This window comes from Pundamilia nyererei, unplaced genomic scaffold (assembly GCF_000239375.1).
Source record: "Pundamilia nyererei isolate P.nyererei 1_Seehausen unplaced genomic scaffold, PunNye1.0 scaffold00345, whole genome shotgun sequence".
Lineage (NCBI taxonomy): Eukaryota > Metazoa > Chordata > Actinopteri > Cichliformes > Cichlidae > Pundamilia > Pundamilia nyererei.
In genome coordinates this window covers 259,566-283,355 of record NW_005187746.1, presented here as the reverse complement: position 1 = coordinate 283,355, position 23,790 = coordinate 259,566, and the positions used below count along the sequence as shown (strand labels likewise).

Here is a 23,790-nt window from a genome sequence, read left to right as displayed (position 1 = left end):
ATATTGCCACAAGGAGACACATCGACCTGATTCTAGGTAGAAATGAAATGCACACACCTGTGTGTGATTCCCTGTGACAGCCTGCTTCAGCTAACCACACCTTCTAAAAATGTTCAATATTATGGCTAATAAGTCCTTAGATGATTGGAATGATGGTGTCTGCCCAACAATGCGTCAGGCTCGCTCGCCAGGCCGGTGTGTTATTACAGCACAGTCGAGACAAGGGAGCTTAAATCAGCAGAATACCAAAGTAGATGAATGAATGTGTTTTTATCTGTAGTCATGCTTCAGTTGAGGAAGGGCTTAAGTATCAAGACTGTCTCGTGTGGTGGAAGACTGCTTGGCACAGCAGAAATATGATGTAACAGATACCAACAGGAGCGCTGCACCAAACATCCAGCCAACAACATGTGAATGTGGAATATCTGAATATCTCAATACTTTATTGTATTCAGCTAGATGAATGTATACATAGTATACAATACAAGGGACAACAGTTAAAACAATATTATATGTGCATGAATAATAAAAATAGCATCACCACCTTTTAGATGGTGTAACTGGTCCCTCTAAACAAACGCAAAAAGGTTTCTGTTAAAGGACAGAGTCGATCAATGCAAACTTCCAATAAACCCAACATTTGATCATCATGCATGAATTTATGATTCAAAGTAGAGCAACAGCTGAACCCGACTTCAGACTAATCTTATACTTTAAATATTTAGTTTGAAGACAAAAGACGTGAACAGTCTTTGATGTGAGTCAGTTAAGGTTATTATTTTCCTCCTTATCTGATTGGACAGACCTGTGAGACCAGCGTAATAAAATGAACTGCGTCCTTGTCTCAGGTTGGGATTTGGGTTGGAGCTGGGGTCATTACTAACCACCAATCAGACGCCAGAGGGTTAACGTCTTAGCATCTACGTATTTGATTGGAATTTTCACACGTTTAACATGCAGACGTTTCAATTTGTAATAGAAGAACTGCCAAAATGCATGTAAGGAATTAATGTGAAAGGAAACCATAAACACCCGTAAATGGTTTGCTAGTGGTCTGGTGAATATTGCGAGGATAATGGCGAGTACAGACATACCAGCACGCCGTGGATCAACTCTCTGTTCAACAACACATGTTAACGCTACACCAGGGAGGAAAAACAACAGGAGCTGCTTGGTGATACATGTGATCCGTTTGTTTCCATAAGCTTCATCAGGAAAACACATTTTTCTTTTTGTAAACCACAAAGAATAAAATGTAACACTGGAGGAAACGGTCCAAAATGTTGTGTTATGAATGTAGGCAGATATAATAAATGAGCAAAAACAACAACAAAAAAATCGTTCCCTTCCTGTTGCATGTTTGTCACATGTTGTGTTATATTATTAAACACATTTAATAGCAGACAAAGATGATTTAAATAATGATTTGATTTATTACGAGACAACAGGGACAAAAGCCGCCTGGCCTCTGGTGAAAAAGTAAAAACCTAAATATTGGTTGGGCCACACTTGGCTGCAATCAAGTGTTTGCACAAACTAACAACGAGTGTTTGACATTGTTGCGGAGGGATTTTGGCCCACTCGTCAGTTCTTTCCGAATTGTTTTAATTCAGCTACACTGGAGAATTTACATCCTGTTTAAGGTCATGCCACAGCATCTCAGCTGGATTCAGGTCCAGACACTAACGTCCTGCGTTTCAGGTCATTTTGGGTCAAGTGGACTTTGAGGGACCATCTGACAGCCGGACAGTCGCCTTCAGGATTTCAGCAGATTTCCTGATTCCATCAGTGTTGGCAAAGCAGACCAGACACACTCCCAAAACCAAGACTTTTCCTTTTATCAAAGGCTGTGTTAGTTTGACACCAAATACTGAGACTTGAACTTTCCAAAAAGTTTTTGTCTCATCAGTCCACACTTGGGGCTCATCGAGATGTTTGTGGACAATGTGAGACCATCCTACATGTTCTTTTTGGTCAGCAGAGGTTTTCTCCTTGAACTCTCCTTTGCCTCTTTCATATGGTTGGATCATGACCTCCGAGCTAACTGAGTTCTTTAATGTTGTTCTGAGGTCTTTTGTGACCTCCTGTGTGACTCACTGACACACTCTTAACTTTGGTGAGCTGGCCACTGCTGGGAAGGTTGATCACTGGTCCAGGGTTTCTCCCATCATGGGTAATGGCTCACGCTGTGGTTTTACCAACCTGACACATTGTGGTTAATCAGAGTTAATTCGTGATTTAAAGAGAGTGATTTCTCACACAGCTAAGTTTGGATAACTTTTAAACAACAATTAAAAACTGCAGTTTGTTCTTTGTAAATTCTCTGGTTGGGAGTCTTATTTATATTTTATCTATATAAATTTATTACAAATATTATTATTGACTTATTTTTTGCGTGCAGTTTTAGTGCTCCATTGTCCTGCCATCGTCTCTGAGCTTACTCATTCTGTGTCCAGTCGAGGATGTGGCTCGTCAGTAGAAATATATCTATCCTGCTAGATTTTCATCCCAGGAATTTTCCCAGGGGACTAAAGACAAATGTATCATGTCCACAGATAAATGTACAGCATGGCCCATCTGTCAGTGTCTGCAGGCGACCTAAAATGTGAAACCTTGGACTGTCTGCACAGCAAACAAAACTGGACACCATGTCGAAAGATGCTTGTGTTATATTCCACATTCTTGGCCCCATGTTGTTAAGCAGTTGCACAAGTGTTTTGTTTTTCATACACAAAGTGCTTTCGGGAGATTCTCACAGTGCATTCAGGTCTTATTTTGACTTGGAGGGATTTCTGCTGCTTTTACCACTGAACCTTTCTGTTGAGTTCAAATTCACTGATCCCTCGAAGAGCAACTGGAAGCAGCAGCTTGAATGGTTCTTCCCACAAAGTCTGTCACTGAAGCATTTCTTAGGCTCCAGTTTACGTCAAAATTACATTGCTGTCATAACTGGTTTAGACGTAGTGATAACATAGCAAGACAGTTATGATTTCTTTTTGCAATAACGGATTAATTTCCATAATCTTTAGAAGCTTTACTGAGGAGGGAAGCAAACTACAAACGTCTATTGTTTGGTCTGTAAAATGCAGGCAAACATAAGGCAGTGGTTTCACGTCACTAGTTTTGTCTGGTAAACCAGTCAAAATGCTAAATTCACTTAGAAAGTGAAGTACATTATTGTACATTTAAAGGTACAGTGGGTACAGCTGATCGTTTCTTTTGTGGTCCCTTGTGGTTTGTGCTTTATGGAGTGCCTAGTCCTAAACCATGTAACTGGAGGGATGCAGCCACAAAGCGACGGGAATAATCTGCAGAAAATGGTCTGCGGCCGATACAAACACAGGCACATTTTCATATGGGTTGTCTGCTTAACCAGGTGAACTATAGCCTTTTATTAGGTGTACATTTAGTGTATGCTAATACTGACTAATTGGGAGGACATGAGTGCATCTACAGAAAAGTCAACTTTGGCCGACCATCACCTTCTGAAATCTGAATGTGTTAAATCTTAAAGAAATAAGGAAACCTGTAAAATAATAATTTTAATCTTAGATTTGAAGGTTTTACTGAATGTGTCTACATACGTGAAGAAGCCGTGCAGCCATGTATGCTTTCATGTATAAGAACATATATGTACTTTAAAAGATACACAAAGTTACCTGGAGGTCCAGGTATTTAGTCCTAGTTTGTATATTCATGCAGGGGTTACCTAAAGGAACACAAATGGAATTTGACTCTATTTCTGAGGGTGAGTGGGGTGAACAGTAGTTCATGAATTTATCAATCCACCATTTCAAGTTTTTACCTGATCTAAAGCCTCCTGGAGGTCAGGGTTTGTCAGTACCAAGCCAGCTTCAGGTTGAGGACAGATATGAAAACCCCTCTGCAGAGAGCTGTGTTTCACTGTGCTAAGGCTTTGTGCCAGCTTACAGGTCTTTGGCAACATAGAAGAAGCAGCTGAACATGTGTTGTTGCTCTTTGCACAAAAGACACACACATTAGAAACAGCATCATACTGACCGACTACATTCACTGTATAGAATATGATTTCAGCTCAGCTCGAAACTTACTAATACTTTGGTCATTAATTCAGGAATTCTTTGATGTTTAGCTAACCTCTCATCATCCACCAGGTCACCTGTGAGCCATCCAGAGTGAAAGGAAAACTTAACGCAAAATTTCACTCTGTGACAGGGCTCGTACAGAGACAGACAAACACACGCGCACGGTCAATTTAGAATCACCAGTTACTCTGTGTGTCCACCGCACAGACACGGGAGACACACCCGAAATCCACACAGATAGGACCAGACTGGATTTGAACCAATCAGGATCCACCACACCACCATGTCACCCTAACACTTTCTGAGTTTCTGTGCTATTTAAACCCGTCGCTAACCCTAAAGAGTCACTAATGACCTGGATCTGTTTCTTTTTGGAGACATGTAAAGCTGCGTTCTGTGTTATTTGTCCATATCAGACAACAGCCCATCGCACACACCAGTAACTAAAAGGAAAGCGAACATGTAGAAACTGCATGGATCAAGGAGGCCTTAAATGTGACATATACAGTACCATGTTTCACATTTTCATCAGTTCCTCAGTATTGAGAGAAGTCCAGTACACAGGCAAGACATCATCACAGCACAGTAATGCTTTTGAGATCTCACCCTGTGTAGGTATACCAAGAAGTTTGTGAGCGCTGTGTTTACAAGTCTTTTGAACGTTTCCGACAGCGATTAAAAGTCTTTATGTGCATAACGGAGTCTTTGAGGATGCAGCAGCTCTGCTGCAAACTCTAAGTCTTAGAAGGTCTTTTGTATATGCAGGCATCAGGTCATCAGTCCTGGAAGAGGTAGACAAACCACGAGTCAAACCTCCCGCTGCAGGTTTGACAGTTTGGGAGGGGGCGGTCTCCTTCCTTTCTCTTAGGGAATAAATGTCTGTCCTTCAGACCATGGAAGACGGCCCTCTCTGGTGTAGCCCCTTCAGTCACAGTAACAGTCACCTGACGCAGCAAATGAATCATTATCATGCTGATTAGGGCTAAAGGTTCACTTGACTGCTGAAGGTAACCCCCCAGGCTGCGCCTGCTCAGCTCTAGCATTGCCTCAGATTGCACAGGTCCAGCTCCTGAGGCTTCCTTTTCCCAGAGCAGTGCTCTCTGGGCAGATTCAGGCCGTTCTCGGTAATACAGCGCACCAGCCGCCTTTTAAAGCCCCTCCCACATGACTTGGAGCAGTGAGACCAAGTCCCAACATCCCACACGGGACACGGATCCCCGCATGCTCTTACTGACACGGGCCGGTCAGCACCATCACAGTCCACAGCAGGACGTCCATCCACACTCTGGCACTGTACCAGCCTCTTCTGCAGACCACTCCCACAAGTCACTGTGCACGAATCCCATCCACCTGTCACCCAGTGACTCACGGGTCTCTTCCCCATCACCTGCTTCTTAGACTCAATTTTGTTGTTATCAGCCAAGACGCTGTTCTGTGATTTATGACTTTTTTCTTCTTTCCACAGAGTCTTCTCCTCCTTGCTCTCCTTAGCGATGTAGAAGGAGTAGCGTACTCTGGGAGGAGTCATCTTCCCCACAGAGAGCACCTCCACAGTCAGAGGCTCCACCAGGGGTCTGGTGGCCTGAAGGATCTCCACAGATGTGGAGGTACCGCTGTAGCGCAGCAGGCTGCCCTTCACCAGCAGGTCACGCTCAACAGCTGACACCACGTAGTTGCCGTTCAGGAGGTACTTCCCGTGGCGGTTCTTCACGGCTAAGTAGTTTTCATCGCTGACCATTCCTCGGTAGCCCCGTTGACGGATGTCAATGTTGGACGCCCCAACGGGCAGCATCACCACAAAGTTGTAGCCATGGCTGCAAATGAAAAGGTGTCAAACACTGATGATGTCCAACCGAGTGGTTTTAAATTACAAGTGCCAAAATATCATTAATACAAACTAATTAGGTCCCATGTGTTAGTGCACAATGCAAACAACTAAACTTAGCACAATGACAGAATCCAGAATAAGACCATGTGCCATTTCTACCAGAACCAGTCTTACCAGTACATCTTCAGCCAACTACTCTCTAAACACAAGCTTTCATTTCCTGTTTTCGGGTGCCAAGTATAGCAGAACTTCTTTTTTAGGAGGTGAATTGTGTTTGTGTACAGCGAGTCTTTCAGATTAAATATGGGTTGAAATGTAACATTTGCGTCTTTGTTTGAAGCTTTTTATCAAAATCGATACTTTATCTTCACGATTTGATTCCACTTTGCTGATGTACTGAATTTAGAAACATTCTGTCACATGGAGCAATGTACTAGGTAAAATTTGTATGTGGGGATTACTTACACTGGCTTGGTGAACAATCCTGAGACCTTCTTGCAGCCTTGGTTGTCCCCACCACATACACCACACTTATCAAACTTCCTGTTAGAGTCCAGCTTGCCGTCACAGCCTGCCTTGATGCATTTTCCCTGAACGCACACAGACGTAGTGTCCGGGGAACAGGGTGTCCCATCCACAACCTGCCACATTCACATCATGCATGAATACACACATCAGAGAGAGCTACCAGCCTTTACTTTAAATAAAGCAGAGCCATAAATCACTACAAACCAAGAAGCTTCCCCAGACTGATTGCCACACCATGTCAGTGAGACGTTGGCTTGTATTTCTGCTGATTTCATAAAAGGTTGCTGAGAAGCCACAGCTGTGCAGTGATTCTGTCTCTCCATCTTTGACTTTCTCACCACTCTATTGATTCTCTGCTGCCACCAAAACATCACCTGTCACTTTAAAAGTGATGGACGTAACCATCATCTCCCAAACTGTGAATAAGGCCAAGCAGTGACACACCAACCTTTCTAACTCAAAGCTTCAGCGTCCCATCAGGTTTTGACTCCTGACTTCTGAAGTGTTAAACACTGAGGAGTTCAGATTCATTATGAAGCATAATAGTTGATAGGCCGGTGTCATGTCTGAGCTCGTTACACAGATACAAGCGTGGCAGGACTTTCATTTTGAAATTAACTGCAGCGTAATGAAAGCTAGCAGTGCTGATCTTTGTACTGTGTACAGCCATCTCTTATCTTTCATTTAATGAACATAATTTGCGTTCTTGAACACGTTTTTCAGTGTGTTAAGAAAGAGTTGATAGAAACAGATACAATCAGACTTGTTTCCTGAGTGGAACGGCTGAAAATCAGATGCATACCTTTGGAGCAAGGACGTAGAAGTATCCAGTCCCATTGGCACGGCAGATGAGCTTGCATTTGTCCTTGGGAGAGATGCCTGAATATTTGGGAACCCAAACCACAGACGAGCCCAGCCGATTGGTGTTCAGGTTTAGGCCGTTGAAGGCCTCGCATTGCTCCTCGCGGAAGCTTTTATCTGGAAATGAAGCAACAGCCTCAAATTAGATGTCTGTGAAGGTTCTCAGTCATCCAGGTCATCGTAGTCAAAGGAGCTTGCAAAGAAAAGCGTCTGGACTTCTTTAAGTTACTTGAAGACGTTTCACCTCTCATCCGAGAAGCTTCTTCAGTTCTAATGTCAAATGGTGGAGAGTCCCAGATATAAACCTAGTGGGAGTGACCCCCCACAGAGGGACAAAAGGACCCCCTGATGATCCTCTAATTGCCTGAGCCAAGGTGTGAAACTGGGTGTGGGTCCCAATCAGCCAGAGTTTCGGGTGAGTTCATTGTGGAATCCTTCACTGCGCACATTAACGCTGTGGATGAAAAACATCAAGTTCACCAGGGAAGACACAAAGGACGACTGTTTGCCTTTCCTGGACTGCGCTGTGCACATCGAAGAGAACGGCAAACTCAACATCGAAGTTTACCGGAAGCCCACACACACGGACCAGTACCTCCTGTTCGACTCCCATCACCCTCTGGAACACAAACTTGGAGTAATCAGGACCCTACACCACCGGGCAGAACATGTTCCCTCTAAGCCTGAAGGAAAAAAGAAGGAACACACACATGTAAAGGAAGCACTCAAAACGTGCGGCTATCCTAAATGGGCGTTCTTAAAGTCAGCAAAGAGGCACAGAAAAGAAGATCAGACACCAGCGAGGGAGGATAAGAAGGACAGACGCAACAACATTGTCATCCCCTATGTAGCCGGCGTATCAGAAAAACTCAGGAGAGTTTTCTCCAAGCATGACATCCCGGTGCATTTCAGACCCAGCAACACGCTCAGACACAAACTGGTTCACCCGAAAGACAAAACGCCAAAACACAAACTTAACAACGTGGTGTATGCTGTACAGTGCAGCGAGGAATGCCCAGACCTCTACACTGGAGAGACCAAACAGCCACTTCACAAGCGCATGGCACAACACAGAAGAGCCACCTCTACAGGACAAGACTCAGCAGTCCATCTGCATCTAAAGGTCAAAGGTCACTCTTTCGAGGATGCCAATGTTCACATTTTGGACAGAGAGGACAGATGGTTTGAAAGAGGAGTGAAAGAAGCATCTATGTCCACTGTGAGCGACCATCTTTGAACAGAGGCGGGGCTTACGACACCAACTGTCTGCCATCTATAATCCAGTTTTGAGTTCCCTCCCCAGACGCCTTAACGCCCACTCACATCCTGGGCCATCTGACCTCAGGAATTCACATGATAAGGTGGGGCCAGGTTTCACAATGAGCTCACCTGAAACGCTGGCTGATTGGGACCCACACCCAGTTTCACACCTTGGCTCAGGCGATTAGAGGATCATCAGGGGTCCTTTTGTCCCTCTGTGGGGGGAAACTCCCACTAGGTTTATATCTGGGACTCTCCACCATTTGACCTTAGAACTGAAGAAGCTTCTCGGATGAGAGGTGAAACGTCTTCAAGCAACTTAAAGAAGTCCAGACGCTTTTCTTTGCAAGCTCCTTTGACTATTCCCCAACTGGTTGGAGGCAGTCATTGGCAGCCTCTGTAAAACTGATTGCTGGAGTCGCAGCCACGCACTACAAAAGGACAGTTAGCATTGCTGGTGTTTGCTGCTGTTGCTGTGTAAAATTGGTTGACCTGTTGGCTAAGCAGCACTGAAACTGTGAAGAGTGGGATACAAATCAGACATTTAATCTGCCTTCAAATTAAAAGTTGACTGTTTTGCTGGATTTAGTGGTAAGGCACTTTTACTTTGAAAGCAAACATTCTCCATTTCCGATTTGTAGCACGTTTTCAAGTTTCATTGCTGCTCTGTGGTTAATATCTGACATCGTGGCATGTTTTATAGAAACTAAAGTTTGGAGGTTGTGTGACTGATTCCACCTGGTGACAGACAGCAACAGGTCCAGAGTAAATGAGGTTGTGAAAGGGTCCTCGACCAGCCTCTAGGCCTGTGTGAATGAGCTCTAAGCTAGCCAGCTGTTAGCTTGCAGCAGTGCCGTTTTACTTAAGAACCAACTAACTTTTCATTAATTAAATAATCTCAATGCTGAGCTGACTTAATTTCTTCGAACACAGAGCAGAAAGTGTCGTACCAGGTTAGCACTAGCTAGTCCCATTAATGCTGCTGTTTCTGTGCTTATGAAAACTGTTAGCAAGTAAGCTAACAGGAAAATGACAAAGCAAAGTCTATGAGGTATTTATACACCTCCCTGACTGTTTTTAAATTTTCTGACTAAAACTGAAGAAAATTTTAAAAATACTGAACACATGTTTGCATTTTAATCTAATGCTAATCTAATACTTGGATATAGGCTTAAGGAGCCCTCCTTGGGGGATTTATTGCAGGATTTTGCCACCTTCTGTTTGAATTACTTGCCATCACTGGACAAAAATACTCAGTTATGGTTGCTAAGGTTTATTTTTATGGTGAATGGTCCGAGGATCAGCGTACCTGTGTCAGGACAAGGGCTGAGGTTACAGGAACGGTACTTGACACGAAGGCCGTAGCAGTATTTGCCTCCGTTTTCAGGGACAGGGTTGTTGCACTGTCTTCTTGCCAGCTGAACTCCGCCTCCACAACTTCTGGAACAGTCACCAAATGAACCCCACTTCCCCCACCGACCATCGACCTGAGACAAAAGAACGATCAAAGCTGTTCACTAGTCTGTGACAAAAATGCTGGAGCAGGATGGGATGCTGCTTTCTTTCCACACCCCGTCTCACCTTGATGTGCTCAGTGCTGTTCTTCACAGAGCAAGCCCCCTGGTAGCAAACCTTGCCGTTGCCACAGCTTGTGCCATCGGCCCAGGGGAAATGTCGAGTTTGGCAGACCAGCTGTCCTCGGGCCTTTCCCGTGCACCACAGCTTGGAGCAGGGCTGCATGTAAGGGCAGGGTTTGGAGCCGGGGCCAAATGCAAGCTCACACTGACGGTGCAGGCTGTAGCTGGAGCCGGGCAGGTTGTCGGGCAGTGTCAGCTGCTTCTGAGGCTGGTCCAGCAGACAGTCTCCTAGAAACACACCGAGAGTAACAGCAAAGCTTTATTCGTGGAGTGATCAGTTTCTTTATATAGCTAATCAATATTATTACAAAAGGAGAAAAGCCTTATTTGCATGTAGGTGATGCTGATTGAGAAAAACCTGTTATGTAGTTTATCTATGCACTAACAAGTGTTTGTAGCTGTTCACTGAGCTCACTGTTTCTTACACCCTTGAATGTTTTGGTTCAGTCTCTTTACTCTCATCATTTTGTGCAGCAGGAAATGTGTGCACTACACTACATCACTTACCCAGTACCAAACAAAGTCTGCAGCTAGCATACGAACACTTTGCAGCTAAAAATGGGATGAGGATGTGAGGCGGTGACGAGAGCAAACACAGAACAGATGAAAGAAATGTAAATTGTGCACTTGTGTTTACCAGGTGGAAAGAAGCATGGCTGTCAATAAATTCAAACATTTCAGCATTGAATGTTGCCGGTCCTCTTTTCTCAGAGTCTGGTCATAGTTGAAAAACAGCTGCGACATGAAAGTTGAATGAATGTCACGGAGGATAAGAGTCTGACGTGTCCACTATGTCACTAAAGAAACACAGTTTAAATGTACAGAACTGTATGGGAAGTGTTTAAAAACAGGAAACAGGCTCTGACAAAGCCGGTCTGCCTGCACGGCCACGCTGTTCTTTGGGCTCCTGTTCATTATTATCCGTATTTGTCTTTGCAAAAACCTCGTCTATATTTCTCCCCTTGCAAGTGATGGTCTGACGCGACCTTTATTCTCCGAAACATCGAGTTCAGTTTTTGGCGTCATAACATAGCTGTGGACGGGACATCGGGACTTGGATGATGCTTCCTGTCACCTGAACGTGTGAAAACTCATTCGAGGTCACTGAGCTTCATCAGTCAGTGGAAATTTAATTGAAAGTGTAACCAGTGTACGTTCACCTCACGCATCCATTTTGATTTGTTTTATATGACACTGACGCTGAGGTACATTTAGGTAAGTTAATGTAAGGTCCTGGCAGGGAGATAAACAATGATGCACGTTTAACATTATGTCGGACTTAAACCTGCAGCATCAAAGCCTATGGAAGACAGGCTGTGGTGGGGCGTGGTTTGCGGCGCCGTGCGGACGCACCTGCACGGCATCCGCAATCACGCCCGCCGTGTTAAAACACGGGGACTCAGGGGTTGGTGGGGGTGTGGTGTGACGTGAATAAAATAAAGTTGGCTCTGAACGTTGCTCCGTGGTCCCGCCGTGCCTTATTCACGCCACACAGGCACTGCTTGAACTTATAAATAATGTGTGAACAAGCAGAGTGTGCTCAGCATGAGACGGTGCAGACGCCTGATCCTGTTTAGTTTAAGCTAATGACTCAGCACTGTTAGCTTGTTCAGGTTCATTTGCTTGTTTTAGGAACGGCAGTCGTTGGTAGCTGGAGATTAGGGGTGATATAATAAATTAGTACATTTAATGACTTCACTTACAGTCACCCTCAGGATGGTTAATCACTCTGTTGGTGTATTTATAATCCAGAACAGAACAAATGTGTATTGTCATTATAACAGTGTTACAGTGAAAAAGCATCCTGCTTCTCTGCTGCACGTCAGGATGTGTAAAATAAACTGAGAGAAAGGTAAACACAGGTACAAATAATACTGGAAAAGGAAAATAATACATTTTATTCTAAAACAATAACATAATATAGAATCTGTATTTTTAATGTGTGAGCTGTACGTCCTCCAAGAAGGCAGGAGGAAAGAACAGGTGATGTTCACAGTGAGTGGGGTCCTTTGTAAAACAGCTGGAGTCAGTGGGGAGCTGTGACGCCGTCACCACCTGCTGTGGATTCTTGTTGTTCGCTGTGAGCAGCTGGTCAACCTCAGCACACGGCAGCAGGTCAGGAGTGTTGAAGACTGAGGCTACGTCCACACTAATGCGCTTTCGTTTGAAAACGCATCATCTTCTCTGCGTTTTGGCCGCCCGTCCACACTGAGACGCCGTTTTCCCTGAAGGAAAACGCAGTGTTTAGAAAACGCTCTCGAAAACGAATTCATTTGAAGACGGTGCTTTTGCGTCGCAGTGTGGACAGCGAAAACAGAGACTTTCAAAAGCGATGATGCACTTTAGTCATGTGATGCAGTCACGTGGCCAATTAACCTAAGATAGCGGAGGACGTTATACAGCAGTTGTTTTGTTTGCTCTCAGTTTTGTCAGCCCTAGTATTCTCACTCGCTTTTGCACCTTTGTACTTTTGTGTTACTCGCAGCAGCAACTCCACCTCGTTGCTAGTCCATTTAAAAAACCCGCTGCTTTTCCTCGACATCTTGCCGACCTTTCAAAGAGCCGGAAAGTAAATAAGACAGAAACGAGGCAGGTCGAATCTTCTTGCGTTTCACGCGTGCGCAGTAATAAAATGTGAGCGTTTTGGGCCGTTTCAATGTGGACGCACAACTCTGTGAAAACGACAGAAAACGATAGTGTGGACGCCGAGTGTTTTCAGACAAAAACGCCGTTTTCAAATCTATCCTGGCCAGCGTGGACGCAGCCTGAGAGAAGTTGAGTCAGCAGGTGTTGATGCAGACGATGGATTTGAATGTGACGATCTGTTGTGAAGATACTCACACCTACCACATATTCCCTCTCTACCTCCTCTCTGTGCAGGCAGAGGACCGACAGCTCAGTGCACTTTGAGTTCCAAACTCCACTGTTTCTTTATTCCCGTTAGGTCCAGGTTATTGTGACAGCACTAGTCTGTCAGATGCTGCTTCACTGTTCAGGAAGGCCTGAGAGAAGGTTAGTCTTATTGGAGCTTGTAGGACTACAATGACCTCAGTCCACTGATGGCACTGGGTGTTTTGGCTGGAGGACAGCCGGCAGCTTGTAGATAGACATAATGTGTTTCCTTATCCAGAGAGCGTAGGAGGAAGTTTATGAAACCGTGTGTGAGGTTACAACTTCAGAATTGAATAGCTGTGCCTGCTGAAGCAAGAATGTCCACCTGTGTTCTCTAATATCAAGTAATATTCCATAATAAATGCATCGATATTATACTTCTCATGTCCTTGGCAGTTATTGCTACATTAAGGTAAACTTGGAACCATCATATATTCCATAACATATGAGAAACGTCCTCGGCTCTCTTGATCCATGGCCTCACCGGAGAAATCTTCATGATGACTTTATGGTCTCAATCACTAATTTAAGGTCTTCAAATGCAACACCTGCATGTTCTCCTCTACCTGCGCGGGTCCTCTCCAGGTGCTCTGGCATCTCCCCACTGTCCAAAGACGTGCACCTAGTGGTGGCACAGGCTGCACCTTTCACCTCATGATTGATAGCTGGCGTATCGTTCAGCACCACATAAGAAGAAGAGGATGGGTGAAGATTGCAGCCCCCAACAACAAGCAGGTGATATCATGAGGTCTATGTACATCGTTTACATACAGTCGGTGGTTTTCTCTGATTCTGGCTCAAAACTCTAACATGTAGTAAAAAAACAAACTCTCATCCAAAGAATGAAACATGAAGACCACAGGAAACAGAACCCAGACTGAAAATCAACAGAATCCAGATGGGACGTCCACCATGTCTCTTACTGATGTCTGACCGGCAGATAACACTAATCACTCTGTTAACTTGTCTTTTAGAAATTTGCTCTTGGCTAGAAATGAAGAAACCGAGTGATCCGTCAGAAAAACAAGATTTCTGGACGAGGATCCAGAATTTTCATTTCACGTACACCAGTTAAGCACAACTTTTTTATCAAATCTGAACTGATGACAACTTAACGTCATATATGAATGAAATGCTGTGGCCTTGCCTCGGCTGTTCACCAGTCATGTAAAACAACTGTGTGACCAGTTGGTCCACATCAAGCCTCAGCATCCGCGTTCTGCCTGACGACAGGTGAGTTTCGTTTTCACCTCGATCACATTAGGGGGGCGTGCTAAGCCGTCAACAACCACTAAAATGTTGCCCCTGCAATGACAAACAGTATTTATATAAAATTCTCTATAACCAACATCTTTATAGTTTGCAAAGTCATTTGACTAATTACTACGTGTGCACCTTTTAAAAGTGGCCTGGTTCTAACTAAACACTCCAGTGATAAACTTGCTTTAGATAAATTGCTCCGACTTTTTAAAATAAAACAATATGATTGTGAGGCACAGTTCAATAACTGAATCCAAATGATTGAAAACATGTTAAACAGAAATATCATTTGGCATGAAATCAAGCAGAAATTACAGGCAAAAAAAGCATTTTGTGGGTACAGTCAGATTGCTACCAGCTGAGAGCTGGATGACGACGCCTGGACATAATTAGATGTTAATCAGAGTCCAGAAACATAAGCAGGAAGTGTTTACTAACCGTGACCTCTGTCCAGGAACTCGGTAACGATGGCTGCACTGCACACAGACCAGGGTCGGCTCCTGTCTATCTGAATCAGCGTGGGAGACATCATGTGGTTGTCCTTTAGTTTCCCAAATACCTCCTCACATGCCTTCACATTGTCATGGGGCATGTTGAAAACGTGGCCTGAGGGAAAACAGTGGGAAGAGGAGGACTCATTTTGGTTCTGTTTTCAGTAAAACACGAGCACAATGAGTTCGTGCGGAGATAAAGAGAAATGCGAACATATTAATGCAAAGACAAATCGTTTACATACACACAGCAGCTCTACTCAGTCATCTGAAGCTGATGTCAGGAACAGAGCACTTTATTTCCAAAGGAAATCATTACGTTCCCTAAATACAAGCAGTGCCTTCCAAAATAAAAAATAAACATAAACTGTGGTTTTAATGCGGTCGTTCATGAGACCGGATTATTTCGAGGGGGAACTTGTGTAATTACTTAACATATATGAGGACAGTGTAAACCAATACCTCTCCTGGGCCTCTCGGGTTACTCGTGCATCTGGTTTCAGGCTAAAGCCCTCTGTTTTTCAGCAGGTTTCTCAGCGGTCACTCAGTCTCAGGAGTTTTTACAAGTTTGTGCAGTTTAATGCTATCTATTACTAAACATTAAGGCAGCAGGCAGAGAAGAATTACCTATTTATGTTTTCATTAGGAGTCACAGATTTATGCTGGTAATTTAGCTAGCTAATAGGCTCTTCACAAATTCTGGAAGAATTTTACAAAATGAATTTATTATGGTGCACAATCACCGTAATACATTGAAACTAGGATTTCATATAACCTGGTAACTGTCATGTCAGAATAAAAACATTATCCAGAGTATGTCATGGTTCTGGGTCTGTGAGCCAGTGTTGTGTGTATTTTAGTTTTATTTCATCGATTACTGTATTTTTCTCCATGTTTCCTGTCTTATTTTGAAAGGGTGTTGTGTTCTTTGGTCATTGTATTTAGTTTCACTTCCCAGTAGCGTCATTAGGTTCATGTGTATCAGCTGTGTCCTCGTGTGTTTTCATTACCCTAATCACCCTTGTGTGTATTTCGCCTGTGCTTTTCTGTTTAGTTATTGTCAGGTCGTCTGTCATCCCCCCCATAGTCACAGTCACAGTGTTTCTCAGTGTTTCTGTTCGTTTAGTTTTTATGTCTAACTCCTGCCACCAGGCAAATAAAGGCTCGCTTTTCATTAAGACCCAATCAGCATCTGCTTTTGGGTCTTATTTCTAAATACACCGGCGCACCCCGCCGCGACAGAGTAAAAACGAAGTGATGTTTGTGGGTTGCGTAAGAGGCTAAGCTAATGAGGCTAACCTGGCTACAGCCAGCCTAACAAAGAAAAGCACTGGGGGCAGGGCTAAGAGCTAGCTGTTTGTGCCAAAGTGTACTTTGTAACAGTACTCAGTAGAGCTTGGATGAAGCAGGCGAGCCATTCCCAGTATCTTCAGACCTTTATGCTAAATTGCTTGCTGTAGCTAATAGCTAACTCACAGACACAACAGTAGTATGAATCTGCTCGTGTCACTCACTTCCACCCCAAATGTTCGGAGATGAACAATAGTTTATGTATGTAGTTTACAATTAGCAGCCACTGCTGGACATACCAGTAATATTTCCTGTGCTTTCGTTGCCCTTTTCCTTTCCACAGACTGGCTGGACTGTTAAAGATGTTGCTTTATGATATCAAATGAAATAGTTGAGATTTTCACAGCGGCCATTTGCAGCTGCCAGAATACAAAGTTACATGGTGTGGCTGCTCGGTGAAACACTGAGCGCTGCTTTTGATTGTAATGATACTGATTTTCAAACACAGCATCAGATGAAGGCAATTAAATCATTTGACAGATTGAAACCCACCAGTCCCCCAGGATCAAGACCAAGAACCGCAACCATACAATTCATCATGAAAATAATAAGTCCCACAGGCCGGGCTAGTCTGCGCACTGATTATGCACATACAAGTTTGTCAAGCCTCAAATAAAAAGTCATTCTGTGGTCGTGTTGGTTTAGCATGAGGTGCATAATGTGAGAAAACTTCTGACCAAGTTCATGAGCAGTCGTGAAAGCCGAGGGTAAGCCGTCATCCTCGATGACGGAGCAGCTCCTCTTCGGGTCGCACATGGTCCCAACATCAGCCATCCCCAGCGTATCGCAGGTCGTGGCTCCACAAAGATCCTGGTGACACAGAGACAAATGTGTGCTTCTTTATTCTCATTGGAAGCCTGAAAAATCAGACTGGACTCGGGCCATGTTCCAAACATGATATGTGTGGCTGGGCCCTGAGCAACACATTGAACAGACCATGAAAGGAACTAATTCAAAGCATGTGGGAGTGTGGTTTGCTTATTCCCTGTTCTTAAAATATATTGAAGCAGAGGGTCGGGGGAGATGGGCTGCCACAGATTTCCTCTTTGTGTTTCTGTACAGAGGTAAGAATATACCTCCAGCGCAGCGCAGAGTGGAATAAATCCACAGGAATCTATCTGACTGTGTTCATCGCAAAGTCTGTTCCCATCTACTCTCTGCTTACATTCACCCATTCTTAATTTACAGAACAGTTCAAAGTAAATTGTTGGTTTAATGTGAACATCTGATGTTTTTATATTGATAAGAATCAGTCTGTTGTTTTATTTGTTGTCTGAGCACCTTTATTAAATATATATTTGTCCTGATATGTCCTGTTGTACCCTCTGTACAACATTTTAGAGAAAACCTGTAGTTTCGGAGCACCCAGATGCCACCAAATACAGGTTCCCCCCCGAAATGCAGACAGTACTTTAACCTACACTTGATGTAAACTTCACAGCACTCCTTCAAAGTGGTATTCAGAGTAAAACTCCACAGTCTGCTGCACCAGAACTGAACACAGTCGTGTGCCTTTATGGTGGCTGCTGGTTCTAGAAAAGTAATTTGATTGAATTGCAAAAGTGTCACGATTGAAGTAAGTTGTACAGAGGAGTCGTCTGTACTCAAAACAAAACTTCAAGTGTCACGGTCCGGGGCAGCGGCCGTGTGGAGAGCGGAAGGAGGACTCAAAACGCAGCACTTATTCAGGTGTGAGGGTGATTTATTGATAATATCCAATATAAAGTGGGGATGGTAAAACAGAACTAAGGATGAACTAACTGGGAGAAACTACACAAAGAAATAGCAAACCTGAGCATGAAGGGAGAACAGCAGGGAGAGCACGCAGGGGTTTACACCAGGTATGAACACAGACGACGCGACGAGGAGCAGAGGAAAACACACACTATAAGTACACAGAGAGACACTGGGAAATCACACACAGGTGGGAGACACAGCTGGACCTGATTAACCTGACGAGACAGGGGAACACTAACACCAGGGACCAATAGAGGGAGCACAAACCCAAAACCCAGTATCTAAAATCCCAAAACACAAACCATCCCAAAACAGCCCAAGAATAATAAAGAGAATAACAACAATAAGGAACACAAACACAAAGTCACTGAGTCATGGCCGCAGGACCATGACATCAAGACAAAACTTCCAAAACCAGGATGATCCCCACACCTGTGCCCACATTTACAGCTGTGGTGTTATCTTCTAGCTATGCTGTTAATGTGGTTTGAGAACAAGGAGGACAGATCACTGGTGGTTTTGTCCAAACTGAAACATTTCAACAAGTGTTGGGTTGGTTTCCATGTGTGACACTGAGGGTCCCCAGAGGAGCTCTCCTTTGGATTTCAGACGTCTCCTAAATCAGCACCAATGTGCAAAGATTCAACATCGAGTATCAGAGGTGTTTATGTTCCTTCCAGAAGAACACTGATGTGTTGCTTCATGAGGTGCTGGCCTTGCTGTAACCACCAGTGGATCAAATTTTGAAAATGGTCGTTGCTTTAATTTATGGCTGTGTTTATATAAAACTGGCGTTCCCATCACCCTCAGGTGTATACTGCGCTTGTTGTTAACAAATGTCAGCGTTACAAAGTGATGAGTTATATAGTGTGGTTTTTCAAGCGATCGGCTGAAGGAAAAGGAAAGGCCCTTAAGGATTTGGAAAGCATCTTTCTCCCTCTGCCTCAGTGGGATGCAGCTGCTGAGCAGGATGCATCCAAACTTACAGCTGTGTCAGCGAGCATGTTGAAGTTAGCTAGCGAGACAGCCGACAGGTTGGACTGTGCATTTCGGAGTGATTTGCGTGAATCTTCGCGGGCTGATAATTGCGGTCTGGCATGTGCTTCCGATTTTGTGATAATGACACCTTTTGATGGCAGTGCTGCTTGTTCTTCTGGCTGCTCTCTGTAGGGGTCGCCATGGTAGATCATATCCCAGCATCCTCCTCTCTCACACCAACCCTTTGCATGTCCTCCTTCACTATTTCTATAAAACTCTTCTTTTTTTTCTTTTACTCAAAATGTGGAGCTTCCTTGCAGCTCTACAATCAACACGCTTTGTTGAACATACCTGCGATCCGTCCTCTGCACTTGTCCATCTCAGCTTTGCCTCTCTTTGCCTACAAACACTTCTGTCACACATCACAAAGTCTCACGAGCATAATGTAAACCTTCCCTTTACAAATCAACCCTGACACTCGCCCCACCGACTCCACCCTGCCAGCACTGCCTTACTTCTGCTTTCATCTTCTCTCCATAGCATTTCCCCATGCTATCTTCCATCTGCTTCCTTTTCTCACTACAGATTCCAGCGTCGTCCGCAAACATCATAATCCACAGAGATTCCTAGCTGACCTCATCCGTTAGCTGGTCTTGCTGCCAGCAAAGCGAGCCTCAGAGTCAGTAGTGTACCACAGTTCTGGCCCCTTGGCTGGGCCACCACCACCACAGCTCAGAAACCACACTAGCGAGGTTTCAACCCAAACTGTCACTCTGAGAGACATTACCAAGCTTGTTGCTGGTTATTTGTTGTGGCTATGGTGTCGTGGTTAACCACACTTACCTAATACAAACCTGATGGCGATAGAGCTAGCACAGCCTGAGCTACATTAGCCAATAGGCTAACACTCTCTGTGCAGTCTAACCAACGTGTCCACGCTAACACTGTTTATTTTTGATAACTTAGTAACATGACAAGTCACAGATTGTAATGTAACAACTCACTATGAACACTAAGTGACACTAACAAATACAAATAGACTGGTGAATGAGTACGACGTTTCCACTGCTTACGTCCACATTAGTCTGTGACTTTAGCTTAGAGCATCGCTGCACACGCTGCACCTGCTTGGTGTTCAACATTACAGCAAACTGTATTTTCCCACTGAACAACTTCTTGGAATAATGGCCACAATTCAACGATTATCAGTAATTTTGTAGCAAAGTTCTGTCACGAGGCTCACTGAAAAGGTTTCTTTGTGTCTCTGCTTCATTATGTCAAGTCAGGAATGATTTTGTGGCCAAGTGGCTTTCATGTACCTGTGTGTTCCAAGTAAATATGAAGACAGCTGAAAATGAACTTGTTAACCCAGTGTTGGCCCAGTAAGGCTGTAACACACACTGCCAACCATGTGTACTCCACACATCTTAGACTTCATAACCTATTGCATTATTTTTTCCAATGCAGCAGCTGGAGTCACTGTGCCCTACAAGGACAACAGCACTGGACCTGGACTTTCCTATATATAACAGTGTGATTAAGGGATGGTTCCCAACACTGGAACAATTTTTCATTCTTTTTGACGTAAATGTTTCTGTATGTTGCTACGTGTTAAGCAAAGGAGGCCGACGTGTATCAGACCGTCAGCCAAAGTGGACCTAATGGAAAAATGACCCCCGATAATGAGCAGGCATTGAAGAGGGAGAGACGGAGAAGTAAGAATCAGCCAGTGTTTACAGCTCTGGTGACCACATGGGATTATCTGACAGCTGTGAACAGGCTGAACTCTTCAGACGGTGCCAACTTACATCAGCTTGAATAAATGAGGGAGTCGTTGGAATTCTAGCTGGATTCTTACAGAGTTTTTGATAGTATGAAGATGGCCACTACAGGCAGATAGTAATCCAGTTCTTATTCGGCTGAGGCAGATAGAGGTGAGGTCTTTCATGGAAAGAACTGGCTCAGCTGGTCTTTTCCACTGACGCACTGCAGCAGCCAACAGAAAAGGGGACTCGCAGAGCTGTGCAAGTCCTGGGATGTAGCTGCACCTATACTGAGCCTACTGAGCACTAGTGATGGGTAAATGTGGCAGCTGTGCAGGAATCATAACAAGTCTCCACAGTGACACTGGCCATTTGTGTTATCATCACATCTTGATAACGATAGCCTGTGACACAGAGTCACAGACAAGCACTGTTGCCGCCACTACTGCTGCTGCTGAGGATTACTCTTAAGGTCTCTGGGAGTTTGCATCGTCGTCAGGCTTGCTCTACACTCTAACAATCAAACCTAGAAGCAACAAGTAAGCCACCTTTTAAAACTGGGGTGATAAACACGACAACCTTAATTAGCTGTGGTCGTGTGAAATGGGTGTTTGAAACCCTGCAATGCTGGAAAGTCAGTATCAAACTACTGGTTACAAACTCAGGGCCCCTAGTCTATTTATACCACCCACTAAAGACATACTAATCAAATAGTTATAAAAACACGAAACAACCACAGAAATGCAAAACAGCTCAAAAAAGCTGTGAAACAATTACAAGGAGGTGGAGAAACACTAAATCCCTGCAAAGAGACAGTTTCAAACAGCAATGCAAAGAAAAAAGACACAGAGACGTAGTGTCGAGATAAAGAGACGTGAAGTAAAAGCAAAACAAACAGAGACACGAAACCACCTCAAGCAATCAGCAACAACTGCAAAGGGGAGCAAAGTACTACGACAGATACTACGAAACACAAACCCACATGATGCCCAAAAGAACAGCGATGAGGCCCAACAAAGACGTGTAAATGACTACAGAGATACAAACGACCCCAACAAAAACTCACTGTGTGACGTAAACAGACACAAACATACAAAGAGACAATCAAAACATCAAACAACCTGAGACAGACACACAATGATTACATCAATGGTCTCAAACTTACATGAGCTGTGGGCCACTGCTGGCACTGTCGTCTCATTGGACGGACACTTTATGTTCAAGTAGTACAAAAACAAACAAATAAACAAGAAAACACCCACAAATATTTCCTAAAATGTTTTGTTTGTTTGTTTTTAAAATTTCAAATATTGTATAAAAAGAGCAAACTGCAAACGTGAACACAGATTTAAACTAACTGGATCCTTTCATTGAACACACACACTGGTGCTCTGTGCACACGTGGCAGCACTGCTGCTGTCGTTGTGTTCGTGTTTAACAAATCAAACTGCAGACATGAGTGTGAGTCTGTCACTGAGTAACGCAGCCTCGGCGTGTTTGTGCTCTCTGCTCATGTCTCCTTCATGTTAAATCATTTTGGGCTTTTTAAAGAACTTATTTTAACATTGCACTCGACAACAAGGGACAAACTGCGTTATTTCTTCATGTCAGCAAGTAGGGCTGACGTGGGCCGCAAGTGGCCCCCGGGCCACAGGTTTGAGACCCCTGGATGACACAATGCATCTACTTCAGCTACAGCTGTGTTTTAGTCTTGGTGTCTAAGTGAACAGGGGGCCCTGTATGTGTTTGTGCCCCAGACTCCAGGATCTGACCATCCATCCATGAGTGCAGTAGTTCTGTTCTCTGCAGCACCCACATCTCTAATGCAGCTCTGGCTCTTTGACCTACCTGTTTGGTGAACAGAATGGCTGTGTCCCAGTACTCGGGGTGCTTGTCACTGTGTTTATTTAACTTCTTCTGCCAGGAGCAGAAGTTGCGCAGAGTCAGAGCAGCATTACTGGAAACCTTCGGTCCCTTGTCATCGTCGTTTATCACCATGAAGCCCACCACCACTATGTTTATGGAGTTGAGGATGCTGGGGTGCTTGTAAAGCCTGGCTGCTACTGACATGAGGGTCAGAACGTAATGCTTTAGGCCATCCCCGTGAAATTTAGCCATAGATTCATCTGCCACAACCAGCACCTCCACAAACCTGGGGACGGCGGCGAACCTCTTAGACCTCCCCAAGGAATTGAGCACAGTCTCGGTCAAGCCGTCCGTCTCCAGTTCTCTCATGTACTTGTATCTCTCCAGGGAGACGGTGAAGTTGGTGTCAGGTGGAACTTCACACCTGCTGGTAAAGTTTCCAGCTGAGTGCGCTGGGCGTCTGCGGCGGCGAATGATATGCGTCCTGTCGAAGGAGTTTCCACGCACAGAAGCGGCCCCTGCGTTTTCAGTCTCGGTCTGGCTAATAAAATATTCCACGCCGTTATAGAAGAATCCCCCCTGCAGGCCTTTGCACAGGCTCAGCGCGGCAAAGGAGTCGGGGTCTGCGTTGACATAGCCGGAGTAGAAGCATTCCCTGAATTCAGAGCCTGCAAAGGTGTCGGGTGCTGAAACACTCCCAGCTGCAATGAAACTGGAATCTGGAGACAGATGGAGGTAAAAATCCTCTCTGAATGCACGAAGTCTAAACACGATCTCATCTTCATTCATCTGCTCGGCGCGCCGGTGCAAATACACTCCGGGCTTTTTCTGACTCAGGCGAACAGGTCTGCAGAAATCGACCTCCATGCAATGTGTCACCTTCAAATAAAGCAAGAACTGCGTAAAAAGAACGAAAGAACTGCTCGGCATCGCCATCTCTGCTCCCACTCGGGACAGTCCGCCGTTCAAGAAGTTGTGCGCAATGGCACCAAGCTCAGCCCATGCGTCTTTTAAAAGCCTATGCACTCGCGCGTCCTCCCTGCTGCTTCCCCATCTTGCACCGTTTCCTGTCTGCACGCGAACTTCTCTGAGCTGCTCAGTTTTAAAGTCGCGCTAAACTCGAGCATCGCTGTCAAACAGAAATCTGAGTGCGTGTGCAGGACGGAGCTCATTGGCCAGGCTGCGCGCTTTGTGCTGCAGAGCGCAGCCACTTGTAGCTCTCCAAATATTATTGTTGCCGTACAGCATGAGCGACATGAGCATCATCCCCACGCA

At 44.5% G+C, this 23,790-nt stretch overlaps 1 protein-coding gene across 1 annotated transcript; it reads right to left on the bottom strand.

The window, feature by feature from the left end:
• Positions 1-1,630: 1,630 nt before the first annotated feature.
• LOC102200469 (A disintegrin and metalloproteinase with thrombospondin motifs 15-like) lies at positions 1,631-23,683 on the bottom strand. The gene is made up of 8 exons (XM_005752115.1): positions 22,498-23,683; positions 16,849-16,981; positions 14,769-14,936; positions 10,123-10,406; positions 9,851-10,028; positions 7,223-7,398; positions 6,358-6,533; positions 1,631-5,878 (listed from the first exon to the last, which is right to left on the bottom strand). Exons 1-8 carry the CDS (start codon positions 23,449-23,451, stop codon positions 5,101-5,103), a joined length of 2,847 nt encoding a protein of 948 aa, XP_005752172.1. The 5' UTR covers positions 23,452-23,683; the 3' UTR covers positions 1,631-5,100.
• Positions 23,684-23,790: the final 107 nt, after the last annotated feature.